The sequence below is a fragment of the Coregonus lavaretus genome, assembly GCF_964263955.1.
Source record: "Coregonus lavaretus genome assembly, chromosome: 10".
NCBI classification, from domain to species: domain Eukaryota; kingdom Metazoa; phylum Chordata; class Actinopteri; order Salmoniformes; family Salmonidae; genus Coregonus; species Coregonus lavaretus.
Window position 1 is genome coordinate 28064618 of NC_139997.1, and position 18844 is coordinate 28083461.

The 18844-nt window shown below is 44.6% G+C and overlaps 2 protein-coding genes across 2 annotated transcripts in view; both read right to left on the reverse strand.

Moving 5' to 3' along the window:
- The window catches only part of LOC311136283 (collagen alpha-1(XXVI) chain-like), a gene marked incomplete at both ends in the record, with an annotated part of 56541 nt that extends 43733 nt beyond the window's left edge, over nucleotides 1-12808 (reverse strand). The window contains 2 exons of the mRNA XM_084170414.1: nucleotides 11635-11738; nucleotides 12762-12808. Of these exons, the coding sequence (XP_084026540.1) occupies nucleotides 11635-11738; nucleotides 12762-12808 (151 nt within the window). The remainder of the gene's footprint in view (nucleotides 1-11634; nucleotides 11739-12761) is intronic.
- A 1705-nt stretch (nucleotides 12809-14513) lies between these two features.
- LOC311135558 (matrix metalloproteinase-28-like) overlaps nucleotides 14514-18844 on the reverse strand; it is a 27834-nt gene continuing 23503 nt past the window's right edge. The window contains exons 4-8 of the mRNA XM_084169570.1: nucleotides 18564-18785; nucleotides 17890-18135; nucleotides 16057-16206; nucleotides 15549-15716; nucleotides 14514-15314 (exon numbers count right to left, since the gene is read on the reverse strand). Coding sequence (XP_084025696.1) covers nucleotides 14917-15314; nucleotides 15549-15716; nucleotides 16057-16206; nucleotides 17890-18135; nucleotides 18564-18785 — 1184 coding nt within the window. The 3' untranslated portion in view covers nucleotides 14514-14916. The remainder of the gene's footprint in view (nucleotides 15315-15548; nucleotides 15717-16056; nucleotides 16207-17889; nucleotides 18136-18563; nucleotides 18786-18844) is intronic.

Here is an 18844-nt window from a genome sequence, read left to right on the forward strand (position 1 = left end):
ACCAGGCTCACCGGTAAGAGTGAGTACTCTGGTGGGCCATATGGAGAACCTTTCCTCTCCCCTTACTCACACCCCCTTTTGTGCCATCTTGCTGTGGGGGAACCAGTTGAAATCTCTCCGGGTACTCATCGACTCTGGGACCGACGAGAGCATTATGGACGCTACCCTAGCGTCCGAGCTGGGCATCCCCACTCAGCCCCTCTCCATTCCCATGGACGTTGGAGCGCTGGACGGGCGCTCTATAGGCCGGGTCACCCACAATACCACCCCCATCAACCTACGAGTATCAGGGAACCACAGCGAGATGATCTAATTCCTGCTAATTAAGTCTCCTCAGGTTCCCGTGGTATTGGGTTTCTCTTGGATCCAGCAACACAAGTCAGTGCAGCCTGCCCCAGGACGTCTTCCTGGAGGCTCGGAAGTTGCCTCAGACCTCTCCGCCATTCCTGAGGAGTACCAGGACCTCCGGGAGGTGTTCAGTAAGGCCCGGCCCACTTCGCTTCCGTCGCACCGACCCTACGACTGCGGAATCTACCTTCTCCCAGGCACCCCTCCGCCCCGGCGACGACTGTACTCGCTGTCGGGTCCGGAGACCAAGGCTATGGAGACCTACATTGAGGACTCCCTAGCTGCCGGGTTCATCCGTCCTTCTGCCTCCACTGCCGGCGCAGGGTTCTTCTTTCTGGAGAAGAAGGACAAAACCATGAACCCGTGCATCGACTACCGGGGCCTCAACGACATCACGGTGAAGACCCGCTACCCGCTACCACTCATCTCCTCTGCCTTTGAGCCGCTCCAGGGGGCCAATGTGTTCTCCAAGCTGGATATACGGAACGCCTACCACCTGGTGCGGATACGGGAGGGGGATGAGTGGAAGACTGCCTTCAACACGGCCAGCGGTCACTACGAGTATCTGGTCATGCCATTTCGCCTTACCAATGCTCCAGCTGTGTTCCAGGCCCTGGTTAATGATGTTCTCTGCAACATGTTGAACCGTTCCATCTTCGTCTACCGCAACGACATCCTCGTTTTCTCCCGCTCTGCCCAAGAACACATGCTCCACGTCCGACAGGTCCTCCAACGCCTCCTGGAGAACCAGCTTTTTGTGAAAGCGGAGAAATGCGAATTTCATCGCTCCACCATCCCCTTCCTGGGCTACATCATCGCTGCAGGGAGTGTACCTCAATTACCTTGACTAACCGGTGCCCCCGCACATTGACTCGGTGCCGGTACCCCCTTTATATAGCCTTGCTAATTACTGCCGCTCTTTAATTATTTGTTACTTTTATTTCGTATTATTTTATATTGTATTTCTTTGTGATTTTTGTTGTTGTTGGTATTCTTTCTTAAAACTGCATTGTTGGTTAAGGGCTTGTAAGTAAGCATTTCACTGTAAGGTCTACACCTGTTGTATACAGCGCATGTGACAAATACAATTTGATTTGATTTGTACAGATGGATCCCGGGAAGGTGAGAGCGGTGGTGGATTGGCCCCATCCTACGTCCAGAGTGCAGCTGCAACGTTTCCTGGGATTTGCCAACTTTTATCGCCGCTTTATCCAGGGTTACAGCCCCCTGGCATCCCCCCTGTCTGCACTCACCTCTTTCAAGGTTCTGTTCACATGGTCCCCAGCTGCTGACCGGGCGTTCCGGGACCTCAAACACTGTTTCACCACTGCTCCCATCTTGGTTCATCCTGACCCGTCCCGCCAGTTCGTGGTGGAGGCCGATGCTTCGGATGTCGGAGGGGGGGGGGGCGGTCCCAGCGTTCGGCCCTGGACCTCAAGTTACATCCCAGCATCTTCTTCTTCCATCGCCTCAACACCACGGAGAGGAATTACGATGTGGGGAATCAGGGTAATAAATAATAACCTTTTGACATCTGACAAATCGTGCATGAATAATAGCATTACCAAATGTGACTCATTTCAGGAAACTAGGCGTATATCGCGCGTCACTACTTCACAGAAGCGCAATTTGAACGTACATTTTTTTAAAATCAAAATGTGTTTTTTGAATTTTCATGTGCCTTACATTTTACATTTTAGTCATTTAGCAGATGCTCTTATCCATAGTGACTTACAGTTACTGCATACATTTTTTCATGCTGGTCCCCCGTGGGAATCAAACCCACAACCCTGGCGTTGCAAGCGCCATGCTCTACCAACTGAGCTACACGGGACTGTACAATAATAACAAACTTGTATGCCATCTGTAAATACGAATAAAATTGTTAAATTACGAGCCTAATTGGTTTAGCCACGGAAAAAGATAGCAACCTTCCCGCTAACCATGATTGGCTGAGATAATGAGTGGGCTGGACATGCCGAGAGATGAATTCGGATTGGTCTGTCATGTAGCACGCTTTTGTCTATAACATGAGCTGGTTAGTATGTGTACAGTGAGGGAAAAAAGTATTTGATCCCCTGCTGATTTTGTACGTTTGCCCCCTGACAAAGACATGATCAGTCTATAATTTTAACAGGGACGGCCTGTTCAATAGGGCGATATGGGCGACGCACTGCCAAACGGGAAAAGGAAGGGATTTTTTTTCTAATCAATTATATCACGGCAACAGTAGTTATCAGTGTTGTAATCTATACGTCTGATCTGCCACAGTGCCACACTGCCACTAAATGTCGAATCAGGCTAAAGTCGTGCTTCAAATGGCTCCACCCCCTTTTGGGGCGATTTCAGTCAGATTGAAAATCGCCCAGAACTTCTGTCATAGACTCCCATGTAAAATCTATTTTTTTCAAATTTCAGAGCCTTCAATACAATCTCAATGGGTGTCTGTGGGCTTGCACTTACGCGCTTTCGTCACATGAACGTAACTAAGAAAAGAGAGGGTAGCAGCGTCAATCAATTCACTACTACTATCAACATGGCTAGGCTTCAGTGCAACTCGGTTGTGTCTTTGAAAGAATTTCCTTTTTGTCGGCGAACAAATGAAGATAAATTGGCAACGAAACAATTAGGACCTCCCAGACCAAATTTAATAATTCAACAGGTTTCTACTAAAGGCGGAAAGTCCTACACCCGAGGATTTTCCAAAAATTGGTACGAACGAAAAAAGACATTGCCACTCACTCAACTGGATGACGAGGGATACAGGCTAGCTGTCCGCCGCCACAACGATGAGGTTAGTGTTGATAATCACAAGTTTACTGGATGTGGATATGGTGTAATAAAGGCAGTTTATTCAGAGGTAAATATATCTGGAATCGCGTTCACGGACCCGTTCGTCAAACTCTTAAAAATGAACTTGGGCTGGGAATTGCCAGGAACCTCACGATAAGATATATGCATCAGCATTGCGAGTCTCATGATTCTATACGTATTGCGATTCGATACTGTGATTTTATTGCGCACCATATGTCTGTTGCAGAGGGATCAGAAAGCCATGAGAACGAGTTTTGATCAGTCATGGAAATAAAAGTGCTGAAAACAAATTGGCTCCCAATGTGAAAAGATTGAGAACAAGCTATGAAGGAACAATAATGGTGTTTTGGTGCAGGTACAGCCAACTAGCGCTAAAATATTGCGATATTGTCAATACAGTATATCGTAAAGTATCACTATGTAACTCGATTTCTTTCACCCCAATCCCTCAAATTAACGGTAAATAACTGAATTGTTTGCCCCACATTTAGCTAAGATGATTAGCTAGCCAGCTAAAATGTTTTAGTTAGTTAGCAGTCGCATCTACAATAGTTTACTGTCAATAACATGTCTCCAAAAATGACGTGGTGTCTCCAATTGTGTTGACATTTTACAATTGCAATGCGCATCCATGAGTATCCACTTTCTGTAGCTCAGCTGGTAGAGCATGGTGCTTGTAACGCCAAGGTAGTGGGTTCGATCCCCGGGACCACCCATACACAAAAATGTATGCACGCATGACTGTAAGTCGCTTTGGATAAAAGCGTCTGCTAAATGGCATATTATTATTATTATTATTATTATTATTATTATTATCTGAAGAGAGCCCCGAAACATTGTGTGCAGACATTTTATGCAATAAATGAAGTAGGTTCAATCTAGTAGTTCTGATCTTCTGATTGGTCCTGATGAGTTGGGCGAGGTCCCCTGCAGGCTACTGTCACTGTTGCATTGGCTCTGAGTCGGGTTCTCTGTCTTCAAATGTTCAGCCTAAGAGAGGGGATTTTTGTGTGTGTGTGTGTGTGTGTGTGTTTAACAGTGATGATGTGTGTGTGTGTGTTTAACAGTGATGATGTGTGTGTGTGTGTGTTTGTGTGTGTGTGTGTCCTCAGAGCAAGAACTCGTGAGTTGGAAGAACTGAGAGGCCTATGGCGTGGGTGTTGTCCTTGGCCACCTGCTGACAAGGCTGACAAGATAGGACCCTTTTGTCCATTGTTATTGGATAGGAACAGAACTTATAACCAGCTCCTGACCTAAATAGATCTTAGCACAACATTTTACTCAACATATCATATTCCATATTCACTATAACAAATATATTTACTACGACATTAGCAAGAACCGCCACATCCTCAGCCGGCTAATCCAGTGTGTGAAGTTTTGCGGAGTGTTTGAGTTAGCTTTGCGAGGCAAAGATGAAACTGAGGGCTCCACCAACCCTGGTAAGCCAACACTTTTGAGATCAGTCAATAAATGCTTCTGGTATTGACTTATATGCTGCCCCTGTCTTCATGTTGTTGCTGGACATATCTTTTTTTAAATGTGTGTAGGTCACCTAAATCATCAGAAAAATTGCCCCTCCTGAGAATTTTTTCAGGAGCCGCCACTGAATTTTAATGGTAGGTTTATTTGAACAGTGAGAGACAGAATAACAACAACAAAATCCAGAAAAACACATGTCAAAAATGTTATAAATTGATTTGCATTTTAATGAGGGAAATAAGTATTTGACCCCTCTGCAAAACATGGCTTAGTACTTGGTGGCAAAACCCTTGTAGGCAATCACAGAGGTCAGACGTTTCTTGTAGTTGGCCACCAGGTTTGCACACATCTCAGGAGGGATTTTGTTCCACTCCTCTTTGCAGATCTTCTCCAAGTCATTAAGGTTTCGAGGCTGACGTTTGGCAACTCGAACCTTCAGCTCCCTCCACAGATTTTCTATGGGATTAAGGTCTAGAAACTGGCTAGGCCACTCCAGGACCTTAATGTGCTTCTTCTTGAGCCACTCCTTTGTTGCCTTGGCCATGTGTTTTGGGTCATTGTCATGCTGGAATACCCATCCACGACCCATTTTCAATGCCCTGGCTGAGGGAAGGAGGTTCTCACCCAAGATTTGACGGTACATGGCCCCGTCCATCGTCCCTTTGATGCGGTGAAGTTGTCCTGTCCCCTTAGCAGAAAAACACCCCCAAAGCATAATGTTTCCACCTCCATGTTTGACGGTTGGGATGGTGTTCTTGGGGTCATAGGCAGCATTCCTCCTCCTCCAAACACGGCGAGTTGAGTTGATGCCAAAGAGCTCGATTTTGGTCTCATCTGACGACAACACTTTCACCCAGTTCTCCTCTGAATCATTCAGATGTTCATTGGCAAACTTCAGATGGCCCTGTATATGTGCTCTCTTGAGCAGGGGGACCTTGCGGGCGCTGCAGGATTTCAGTCCTTCACGGCGTAGCGTGTTACCAATTGTTTTCTTGGTGACTATGGTCCCAGCTGCCTTGAGATCATTGACAAGATCCTCCCGTGTAGTTCTGGGCTGATTCCTCACCATTCTCATGATCAATGCAACTCCACGAGGTGAGATCTTGCATGAAGCCCCAGGCCGAGGGAGATTGACAGTTATTTTGTGTTTCTTCCATTTGCGAATAATCACACTAACTGTTGTCACCTTCTCACCAAGCTGCTTGGCGATGGTCTTGTAGCCCATTCCAGCCTTGTGTAGGTCTACAATCTTGTCCCTGACATCCTTGGAGCACTCTTTGGTCTTGGCCATGGTGGAGAGTTTGGAATCTGATTGATTGATTGCTTCTGTGGACAGGTGTCTTTTATACAGGTAACGAGCTGAGATTAGGAGCACTCCCTTTAAGAGTGTGCTCCTAATCTCAGCTCGTTACCTGTATAAAAGACACCTGGGAGCCAGAAATCTTTCTGATTGAGAGGGGGTCAAATACTTATTTCCCTCATTAAAATGCAAATCAATTTATAACATTTTTGACATGCGTTTTTCTGGATTTTTTTGTTGTTATTCTGTCTCTCACTGTTCAAATAAACCTACCATTAAAATGATAGACTGATCATTTCATTGTCAGTGGGCAAACGTACAAAATCAGCAGGGGATCAAATACTTTTTTCCCTCACTATAGGTAATCCTTTCTAATGCGGCTTTTTTGAAAGATATCACGTAGTAGAACTGCATAAGTGTTGCTCTCACTTTCTGGAGGACTGAGTTTTGAAATCAGTGGAATTAGAGTATGACAGCTAAGGAGATGGAGAAAATTCAAAAAGAAAACACACAGAATGCTGTTGTATAAAACACCTGTCTCCGGATTACATCTTCAAACTAATGGCAACCATGGCATCTGTGACAGAGAGGGAGAAGCGTCCATCCATGTATACAGGTAAGAGAGTCTAGCTAGCTACATTTTCAGATATTACACTTTTCTAATTTTGTCAGAAAGTCGTTTTCATTTCAAGTTAAAATGTACTGTTAGCTAGCTAATGTTAGCAGCTGGCTAGCTAGCTAACATTATGTGTATGATCTGTGTAGTAATATTATTCGTATCTCAGTAACATTTGTATTGATAGTTATAGCCTAATGTTAGCTAGCTAACATTGTACCTGGTTGGTTAGCTACCTGCAGATTCATGCAGGGTAGAAATGTTATGAGTTGGGATTATGGTTAATTGTTTAGCTAGCTAGCTACATGTCTTAACAAAAGACTCCACTATGCAAGTAACTATTTCAATAGAATGTTTATGATGTCACTGCGACAACTGTCGATAGACGTAGCTGGTAAATTCGCTCTGGCTATCTACTCCGATTTCAGAGCACTCTCATCTGAGTGTGCCAGAGCGCAAAATAACTGACTAATTTACGAACGCTTAACACCGGTTGAATATGGCCGGTGTCAGTAAGCGTTGGCAAAAAAGCGTAATTAAATTGTTGCCAGCAGCACAGTTGCAGTCACCAACGCTATGGATAACATAAAAACAGCCTAACCAGCTCTGCTAGGGTGAGTAAAATGGTCAGAGTGAGCTGTTCTCTCATTTGTGTCTGGAAGTAGCTAGCAAGCTAGGGTGCTTGACTGTTGTTGTTAGGTTATCAACCCTACTCCTGGGCCAGAGCATCCAGTGTGCGCTCTGAACGCTCCGAGAGCGAAACGCTCTGAATTTACGAACAGACAATCTGACAACGCTCTGAGTTTACGAACGCCCAGAGCACACTCTGGCACTCCAGATTAAATTTACGAACACACCCGTTGTATAAGCCAGCCTATAGTCTTGAAATCTTTGGTTGTTTAGTACATAGCCTCACATGTGAATCCTTAAAGAGATGGGTGGGGCTAAAGCTTAAGAGTGTGTGAACGATGCTGAATGGGTGTAGACAAAGAAGAGCTCTCCAGGGCCATTTTCTCAAAAGTGAGGTTACAAGTTTATCAACTTTCAAATTAGAATTACTTTCCCATTGTTCCTCAACTGTAGTGTATGATATACAATTTTCTAGCTCTGAGTCTCTAAAAAACACAATTTCAAATTTTGCTACATAAGACCGAATCGAGCCGGTCAGTCACAAATGCATATGCTTATGTCTAGTGATGCTACTCAACAGTAATTTGTTATGGTCACTTAAAATACAGTCCAGGGAGTATCAATCAAGTAAGAATCATGCCAAACTCAGCAAATAACAACTCACTACAAAGCCTGTGTTTTAGTGGTGGAAAGTGAATGTGGCAGCGTTCTCAAGCCCCTGTCATGAAAGCCATCGAAGCAGAACAAAAATATGAGTCAAGTGAAATATTACAGCCACAAGGCTATTTTTTTTCCTTGACGTAAAATGACATTAAACAGAGACTCTGAAGCCTTAATGGATTGGATGCGTATGGGAACTCAAAAGGACACGGGTGAGTATGGGAAGCACATGGCATATGAAGAAAATACTGTGAAACTGATTGAAAAAGAATCTGTTGCGGTTTTGTTCCCTCAACATTATGGACAGCTTGAGTCAAAATGTGTGTTCCATTGGCTCTGGACTTTCGTAGACTATGTGCCTTTATGACTGGGTTCTACTGGATGCTTGAAAGGGCAGAGCTAAAACGATGTCTCCTTTGAAACATCTAGTTCTCATTGCCACAGGCAATACATCTATTGTCTGCTTCACCACCAAAGACTGATTCCTTCTGGTTAAAGTCTGACAAAGGTAGTGCACGCACATCCAGCCAATTTCACAGATGCAATTTCACAGCTTCTAAACCTAACAAAGACCTTACGGTTAAAAAGCTGCACAATATAACTATATTTTAATTTTCTTCCTATAAAATCGGACACTTGCCATGTGCCTGCAACATGCTCACCTTGACAGAGACTGGCAGTTCATGAGAACACTTGCTTACAAAGTCCCATAATAGGCTCCCTGTCCAATGGTTCCAAAGAGTGAATGTCGTGATGAATCTTCTCTTAACCGGCTGTTTCATAGACCAGTGAAATCTGGGGTACAGCAGCTGTGCATGCACTACCACAGACAGCTGGCTGAGGCCCAGCTCTCACATCCACCAGGTTGCACACACACACACACACACACACTCACACATTCACACAGGGAGGCAGGCATCAAGGCTAGAGGACACACTCGCCGCCCAGCGCATGACGGCATGACGACATGACGACAACCTGGAAGAGCTCACTCTAGAGGAGTCGCAAACCTGAAACAACAACGACGCACTGGTTTCAATTAACGCAACGGCCCTAGGAGCGAACACTCTCTGAAACAACTGTGTCGATAGAGTGGGGGGGAGAGACCTCCCATCCCCAGATGATGTCATTTCTTTCCCTCAGAAGCAAATGCTTTCGGGGGTAAAAATGGGAAAAGCATGTGGTTCTTACCACAACAGTAAGTGGGCTGACTTCTGCAACTGTGGCTTGCCTATCCAGGGATAACATTGCCTCCTGAGTACTGACCCTGGAGTGCTTTGCTTCAACAGTCTAGAGACGAGACTGTGAATAGTACCTTGCTCTTTGAACTTTTTTTGTCATTCAAAGCACATTGGAGTTTTGCAACAGGTATGTGTACAGTGAATGTGTACGGCTCCAACTGCTGATTTTCCAGGAATAAAGGACATGTTACAAATCTGTAGTCTCTGCATTTCCACCTCCCTCTCTTCCTCTATTGCTTTATAGCTATATACTGTATGCCATTTGGAGGACACTTTTCTCCAAAGCGACTTACAGTAGTGCTTGCATACATTTTCACATGGGTAGCCCCAGCAGGAATTGAACCCACAATCATGGCGATGCAAGCTCCATTGGATAACTCTTTAAATTACAATTTTTCCCATGTTCAACCCTTTCCACAGAGGATTCTACATGGAACCCAAAAGAGTTCTACCTGGAACCAAAAAGGGTTCTCCTATGAAACAGCCAAAGAACCCTTTTGGAACCCTTTTTTCTAAGAGTGTACCAACTGAGCATGGCAGGACCACTCTCCCATCTCTTGCTGCCAGGGTCCCTCACCTCAAGATGCAACAAGGCTACACTGGAGCATTCCAGACCAACATTTTATACCTTTCAACATTTTGATTCAGCAATTATAACTGAACATTTTGTTTTTTTATGACTAGCACTCATTTTCTTCACCAAAATCAACAGATCATGTCATGCATGCAGGACATGATGATATGATATCTGATTGCCATGGTTGAGTTCCCATGCCCGTGGATTCCACAACCATGTGAATAACTACAGAGATGGAGATGTTTGGTGGGGGTGCCAGAAGCAGATGTTCAAGAATCATGGCTGAATCCTAATTTGTGACGGGTGCTTGAGATTCACGCAAATCTCCCAATGACAGTTTTACATGATTTACTGTAGGTGAATGTTAAGTGAAGCTATTTGCCTGTGGCATTTGTGTGTGTGTGAGTGTGTGTGCATGCCTGTTAGAGCAGAGCTTCCTGCCCTGAGACAGCCAATCCCTGGGGTTCCTAGTCTGCCCTGTGAAGACATTCACTCTAACAGGGGAGAGGTGGAAAGAGGGAGAGTTTGAGTAGGGGGGTTTGGTGCATTAACAACAGCTGGAGCGGTTGACCTTGGTTCCCCTGAAACCAAAACAAGGCTCTCAGTAGAACAGACCAGTAGGGCCAAGGAGTTCACTTTACAGAGGGCCGCCCCACTCCGCAACAGTCTGGCTCTGTTTACCCATTCACAGGGATAGCACTTCCAGTCAGGGAGAGGCCCCTCTCCAGACGGTGTGTGGAGGGTGTGTGTGTGTGTGTGTGTGTGTGTGTGTGTGTGTGTGTGTGTGTGTGTGTGTGTGTGTGTGTGTGTGTGTGTGTGTGCATGTGTCTGTCACTGCCATAGAGAATGATAGAGGACTCTTCATTCTATCTGTCCCATTATGGCGTCTATGAGTGGGCGGGCAGAGCCATTGAGGCCATCTCCAAGTAGTCCATTTTCTTCTTCTACTACTTCTATGAGTTGGTAAACAAACTGAAAGGGTGTATATAGAACCAAGGTTGGCGATTGACTGCCACGTGTTATGGAATGTTTACTCACAAGTATAATTCATTGGCTGATCCCTCTTGATGACCTGGATGGAATTATGTGCTCCTTCCTTAACCCAGCTGACTACTTCAAAATGGTGAAAGTCCTCAATGGCGCTGCCCATGCTAAAACAAGCTTTTGTGCCCTAGAGTCCTCTATCATTCTCTATGGTCACCACACAATGACTTACAAATATGACAACAACATATTGTTTTTGGTACAATTGTACGATATCAGAGTGCAGCATCATCAGGGGTAGCCACTGGAACACCAAGATAGAAAAGATAGATAGCAGTGCATACAGATAGAAACAAGTAAACAACAGTAAACATGTCGTCCCCCACGAATGATGCAGCAGAGGAGGGTCATCAATCCTATGTTGAACAGAGCTACAGTCTGAAATGGGGAGCAGAGCCGTGTTCTCTGTAACAGACACCAGTCATAAATCTGAACCACCATATTGGTGGCATGAGAACATAAGAAACACTGTGTCTTGGTCCATTAACTTACTATAAGGACATTTTTACCAAGAAGAAGCAGAACAGTGAGTCCAACCAAGAGGGAGGACCAGTAAGTATAGGGAATCTGTCATTTAGAGCCAAGTTGAACTTTTGGTTCAGTGACTATCCCTATCTTTTGTCTTCCTTACACCACAGTAAGGAGATTCAATAAACAAAACAAAACAAACCACAAAAACAAAATGCCCAGCCAAGAATACAGTGCATGAGCGAGTGATGATCGGCCATTGTTTTTCAGCCTGTGATTTTGATGTCATACATAGCAGGGAGTTTAGGATGAAACCAATGCATGAGGTACACAAGGGGACTACAGTTTTGATTCCAGTGCCCTTGTGGCATTCCTACCTCCAGCTCACCAGTTCTCTGAGTGTAAAAGGCAGGCAGACACAGACACAGACAGACAACACAGGTACAGTACTCACCCTCTCTGCAGTCGTTTCCCATAAAGCCGGGGCAGCACCTCCACTCCAACGCTGTCACCTGGCGATACGTCAGCATGTACGTGGGCCGGACAAGTGTCCTGTAACTGAGAACAGAGTATAGTCACTGACGGGCAGCACTGTGGCACTGGGGCAGATGTTCACTTCACGGACATCATTAGAGGCCTTTACACTGATGTCAGTAACATTAAGTCAAACCTTCACAGACGTCATTCAAATCCTTTACAAGGGAGAGAATACGTTGACCTCTTTACACGGGAATAACTCAAAATCAAAAGATGTTGAACCTGTCTATAACATAGGGATAAAATAACAATGCCGATCCAAGCTTAACATTATGACCGAATACAGGGAGCCCATTAAAGTAGTCTTTCTGGATTGATCCCAAAGACATAAAACAATGGAATGCAACCAAACAGTTGCAAATCACACAAATCTATATGATAAACGGCTATGGTTTTACATCAGTGTCTTTTCTGGGAGCAATGGCAGACATGGGAATACTGGAATGGGAAAAATCATATTCATATGCCGTAATGGTGGATGACTTGCTGCTCTGTGTGGTGGTCTAGGGAGTAAATCTGCCTTCTTCAACCAACAAACAAATAACCTTTCCATGGGGCTTAAATATCAGTCATTAGACTCTCTGCAGTCAAAGCTGGATGACATTAAGGACCCTTTAGGCTACAAATATACAAACATCATAATCATGATCCCTGTATAACGTCTGGCAGCAAAGCCCACCAAAATGTAGAGTGGCACTTGACCCATAGCTGTCCTGAAGACAACCAAGAGAAACCTGGAAATGGTAGCCCTTCCCCCAAAGCTTTCGGCTCAGCAAGATGGTTTGTGACCTTGTAAGCAACTGCAACCCATTAGGATATATATCTATATAGTTTGTTGACAGTGAATTGACATTGTGGGGCTACTGTGCATTGCCTTTTTAATTACATGCAGTGACTTGAGCAGATAATCCCTCAACTCGAGATAGTCCCAGCGCAACTCTGAAATCAGAACCTCTCATGTCTGAAGTTGTATTTTCTACTGCATGGCACTCACACTGCATGAAGGGCCAGTGGGAGTGAGTGAGTGAACTGTGCGATCCATACCTGATGAGGTTAGAACATGGTCCCGGCCAACGGCAACTCTGAAACATACGCTGTACCAGCGTCTCAGTCCCGTTGTGCACCTGGCATGACACAGTCTTCGACACTGTGTACTGACACCAGTTCCTACCAAAGGAGACCATACGGAGGCAGAGTTTTAGTGTGTGTATGTGTGTGTGGTGTCTGGGAGATGGGGATCAAAATAAAAGGCAGACAAAAATGTTTTCCGTTTAACTTTGAATAATAAAGCAATTATTTTTTATTTGAGGAAAACTCTCTGGGCGGTCCACTTTTGTCAATTGAGAAGTTTGGATTAGCAGGCCAAATCTAGACCATAAAAGGATGTGAGGATGTGAAATTGGAAATAAAGTTGTTTATAGTGTCATAAACTGGAGCTGAGAGACAATTCACATACTAAGAGAGAGTATTAGATTGGCAGCAATGCGCAGCTTTGAACTTCTGCTCCATTCATCCATTCCAATCCAAACCCAGAACCACATCTTAATGCTCTCTTCCATTATTGCCAGTACTGCTTTTCATTTCGTTATTCATAGCAGACAAGGAAATAGTTGCACCACAGTTATATACTTTTGGCTAAAGTCAATGCACAAGCTCAAGCATAGTAGCATACACAAGTCCAACTTCAACAGGATTGATAACTATATAAAAATGTATATTTCTACAGATCAGTAGCTGTTTAACATTGAACAACAACTTGAACTTATAATCACTTCTCTGATGAATACATGAGTGACTTCATTAGGGTTTCATTTAGCCTACCTATTTGCTTGAGGTCCACTTACCTGCGAGCCGCGTTGGTGCCTGCAGGGGGTCCAGCGGTGTGTTCAGTGTGGATGCCTTGCAATGTCACACCTGGAAACTGATAGATAAACCCGGTCCCTCGTGACAGACTGGGTGAAAACATCCAAATACAGAGAATGCTAAAAATGATTGAACCTGTCATTGTCCGAGAATGTAGGTTTCCTTTCGAGTAAGAGGTTGAACACTACCTGTATTGTGAAGTGGATAAAGTTTGGAGACGCGCGTCTGGGAAGTCCTAATATATCATTAAAGTAAATGAATACCATATAAATCTGCAACGTCGTGAGACATTCTGTAGCCTACTGTACTCCCAGTCACCGCCTTTGTCGTGTTGCTAGGCTTCTGCCTTCCAACTCTGGAGGGGTTGTCTGTTCTGCAGCAGCGTCTGAGCGCTATACGCACTGGAGTTTGGGAAGCTCGACGCAGTAGTTTTTGCGCATGGTGTATTATTACTGCTCAGCAATGTGGAAGGGATAAAGTTCACCACCATCAACAGAATAGACGGTGGTGGGCTAGATATTAGGTTTACATGTAAGGAATAGGAAGACATCAAACGTTATCTATACATCATTTACGAGGGACCAACATTAAAACATAGCCTAAGAAGTGCATAAATTCACAGGTTCAAATCAAATGGTGATGCAAATCATATCGATTTCATTGGTCAAAAACTGTAAAAAGTAACAATAAATCTGAAGGAAACAACTAGTATTCATCAATAGCTCTTTGGCTCTGATATGTCACCAGGAGAGCTGGTAGCCTACATGGTAGTTAGAGTGGCAGGTAGAGTGCATTAGACATTGTTACATACAACTAATATAACTCTCTTTTGATCTCACATTAGCAGAATTTGATAATCATTTTAATAAAGAGGAGGTCCATGTAACAGTCCCTTGGTCACATCATCAGCATGTCAAGGAATTGCAGCAAATGTAAAAACAGTGCCATATGTGGTATTTTATTAAATAATTATGCAAAAGGTCTTTATGAATGCAAGAGTCTACTAAAGAGTCCAGAGACTTCATCTTCAACAACAACAACAACTTGTCTGAGAGAAAACATACAAATATAATTCATTTGTGCAACAAAGCCACATGTAATTTGTAACCTACAGATGGGCTATGTCATACAGAATATCTTAATACTGTCTAAAACAAAACAAACACATTACAAACAAAAGCATTGGTTCACTGGAGGAAGTAGGATTATGAATAGTCATTTAATAATACTGTATGAACATACAAAATATGAGTTATGTCATTGCTTAGTCTGAGTATATCCATTGCACATTACCTTCGCCAACCACTTTAATCAGTTCGTTAGCACCCTCTTGTGGTCACAGTATATCATTGCCTCTGTGGTGAGTTCCCAGACAGCCTGTCCACTCCAGCTCTGTGTCCCACATCCCCTCTCCAGTCACCTGCACTTTCTCTGGATCAAATCTCCAGTAGTGCCGCTCCTTGAAGAAGTACATCTGTCCATCAGGGTGGCTGACGGCTCCGTTGGTCCCCCGGGGGACCCCCCTCCAGTCCTCCAGGCTGCGGGGGTAGTATGGCTCGGGCCTCAGGGTCCCCAGGTTGAGCACAAAGTAGAGCTGGCCCTTGAACACCACCAGATGGCCCAGGCGGGGGTAGTAGAAGGCCTGGTCAGGGTGTCCAGGGAGGCCCAGCTCACTGCTCCGCAGGGGGAAGCCTGGGTCCACACCACTGCTTGAGTAACGCCACACTCGCCTACCTGGGGGAAGAGACGCAAGGAGGAAGGTGCTCGTAGTGTGAGATGTGAAATTGCAATGCAGAAACACATATATGAGGACACAAACTGAAAAAGTAGTCTGTGTGAAACATTTCTGCTATAATCTACCTGAACTCTAACCCCAACTGTGATACAGGACAGTTACTACTGTAACAAGAACAAATCATTTCAGGTACGTTTATTGCTGGGTAACTTGTGTCTTCATTTTCACACTACCTTTGAAAAAGTAGAACTTATTGTCCATCTGTGAGTAAGCAGCTGCCTCAATGGCGAGGGGTAGTCCTGGCCAGCGGTTCTGCAGAGGTAGAGGGGAGCTGGCCTTGCCTGCAGGAGACACAGTCCAGAACAGCCCACCACGGAATACTAGGCTGGTACCATCTTGGTCTGCAAGGTAATATAAAATAAATTATTTACAGGTATCAGAGTATATCACTGTCTTCAGAAGTCAATGAGGAATTCTCAACCTACTGTTCATGTAAACTGCTAAGAGATTGATTACCTTATGTCCCAAAACAGTCATAGGCCAAAATCCACCAGATGGTGCTGCTTACTTGTCATATTAGTCTTGTTGGAAATCTCAAATCTAATCCAAAACTGCTTCTAACCTCAAATATGCTAGGTAAGTACAACTTCCAGTCTGGTGACCGAGAGCCAATAATTTCAATGGGACCTATTTTTTTGCCTTTCTAGCATGGTCAGATAGTGACCACCAGTTAAGTCTTACCCATGGTGAGTGCATCAAAGAATCCCCTGCAGTACGGAGGTGGGGTGGAATCAGGCTTCCCAGTGCCACCTTCAGACAGCTCCCAGTCCTGCAGGGCAGAGCTGAACACCTGACCAGGCAACTGGATTACCTGACCGCTCTCTGGCTTCCCTATGGAGAACATTCAATGACAAAAAGGACAGTAGCTTCAGTAATGTATAAGCTTTTCTGACTATACATAATATACATGCATATTCTTCTATGTTACTACAATAGACTAGGTGCATCTGCAAAAAGCTTGACTGATTGATGTATTTCTGACTGCACATTTACAAGTGTAGTACCCACTGGGCACAGATGTGTAGTACCCACTGGGCACAGATGTGTAGTACCCACTGGGCACAGATGTGTAGTACCCACTGGGCACAGATGTGTAGTACCCACTGGGCACAGATGTGTAGTACCCACTGGGCACAGATGTGTAGTACCCACTGGGCACAGATGTCAGTTCAACATATAGTTTTGATTTACATTTGGTTGAGTAATCAACTAACGTGAATTCAATGTGAAATCATCAAAACATTTCACCATGTCATTGGATTTAGGTTAAAAGTTGAGTGAAAAAAGACTAAATTCCCTTATGTTGATGACTTTTTTTCAAATCCAATCAGTTTTCCACGTTGATTCATCGCCATCACATTAAATTTTTTGGTTGAAATGACATAGAAACAATGTTGATTCAACCAGTTTTTGCCCAGTGGGTACAGATATGACCTATATACCTGCTTCACAGCATGTTTGAGAGGTAACATACACAAAATACACTAATTGCCAGATTTGGCACACCATAACATTGCAGAATGGAAAACCCAACACATCACGGATGATTGAGTGCTGAGATAGCTGACAGCTGAGCTGGCTTTTGATTTACTGTATTCCAATGCCAGAAAAAGTCAACAGAGCCAAATGATTTTACAATGCCACTGAATCGCAGACACAACGTCTCCTTTGATTTGTCTCCAGATGTTGCCCACCTGTGATGTTTGGAAAACATTGAGCAAACATTTGTGTAAAGGTCTGATAAAATCGGCATCCCTAAGGAGAGCGAAACAAAACATGGATAGAAAGTTTGTCTGGCTTCTCCATGTTATACTGTCAAAATGGAAACGTTGATGTACGAGGAAGTTGCTTGTTTACTTTGGTGTGACCTTGAGGGGACAAGAGGATGGGAAAAAAGACTGATCAACACTGTCTCCAGCTGCCGGAAGCCTGGCTCTGGGATATAGTGATCTCTGGACATCCCCCTGGGTACAGCATTGGAGTGGTTGGATAGAACAATTTTAGTTTATACAGTAGCCTATGCTACCGTGTGTGATACCCTCTAATGAATGCAATGGCTTAAGACACACATTTAATATGAAAAGATTCCCTCCTTTAGCTTTTTCAGTTGATGCTTCATATATCACAGGGTGGTCGGACTGTCGGACACTATGATGTCATGGTGAATGATAGCACAGCAGATGGTGATGGGTTAAATACATGGATGCTGATCCAATCTCTAGTCAGATCTGTGGAATAAGTTCAACATGAGGTCTCAATGTCATTATATCATCATTTCCTCACCCTCATGTAACCTTGTTTCCTCCTCAACCTGACCACTGACTATTACCTCCATATGTTCTCTTCCACAAGTTTTTTTCTTCCACTTCAATGTAACTTTGCTTGGACTACGCAATTTTCTTTGTACAGTGGTAGTTGGCATGTAAAGTGACTGGTTAAAAATCCTGTTCAAATTCAAATTGAATTTCAAATAACTTTAATGTTCCTCTCTCAGAATGGAGTAGGCCTACACACCATAGAGCTGCTGTACAGCAGTGATGTCATCCCAGCTCAGCACCGTGGCTTTTCCCAGCTTTTTGTAGTAGGGGGACATGAGAGCATGGCGCACAGGAGAGTGCTCCAGGCCCAGAGTGTGGCCCACCTCGTGGGCAATCACCATGAACAGGTTGTGGCCCTTGTAGCCGTTCAGTGTCCAGCGCTCTGCCATGTCAAAGTGGGCCTCCCCTCGGCATGGGAAGAAGGCATGCGCTAGGGCGCCTCCTGGGGGAAAAAACAAAAACATACAGAGGGTTCAGGAGTGGAAGAGAAGCTTCCCAAAACAACCCCTTGCCCTACCACTTCAAACTGTGCAGATCTGAAGGAGCCAGGCAGGTATACGAAATATGGTAGGAGCTTCTCGACTCCCATTTTCAGGCTAGGTGGAACCATCAACATGTTTCTTATGCCTATCTGGTCCATTAAGATCTGGAAACACTAAAGCGGTAGATCAAGAGGGATCTGTAAGCAAGGGAACATTGTGACAGCTGGGGTTAGTTCCGGGTGAGATCTTTCACAGCTGAAACCAATTGATCTTTGGAAATTGCCCTGTTTGAAAATGCATCCTCCCTTCCTTTAGGTAAACTATGATCTTACAGGATTCAATCAAAATGTCAAACCACTACTAGAGGTTATACTGCTATGCTCCCCACCTGGACCATCAAAGGCGTTGCCCATGCCGTCGTTGTGCTCCCCCTCGTAGAAGGCCAGCCGGATGTCAGCTGACCCCTGGGTGACCTCTCTGAAGGCCAGGGCCGACACGTTACTCCACAGCTGGAAAGCGGTGCGTACGGCTAGGGCCACCTGACCCCGAGGGAGGTGGCCAGGCCAGTTCACCACCCGGTAGGTCAGGTGACGCTTGTGCCACCTCTCACCTGCAGAGAGATGAGATAGTGGACTGATGAATATAGAGCAGCAAGGGGGACTCATGACC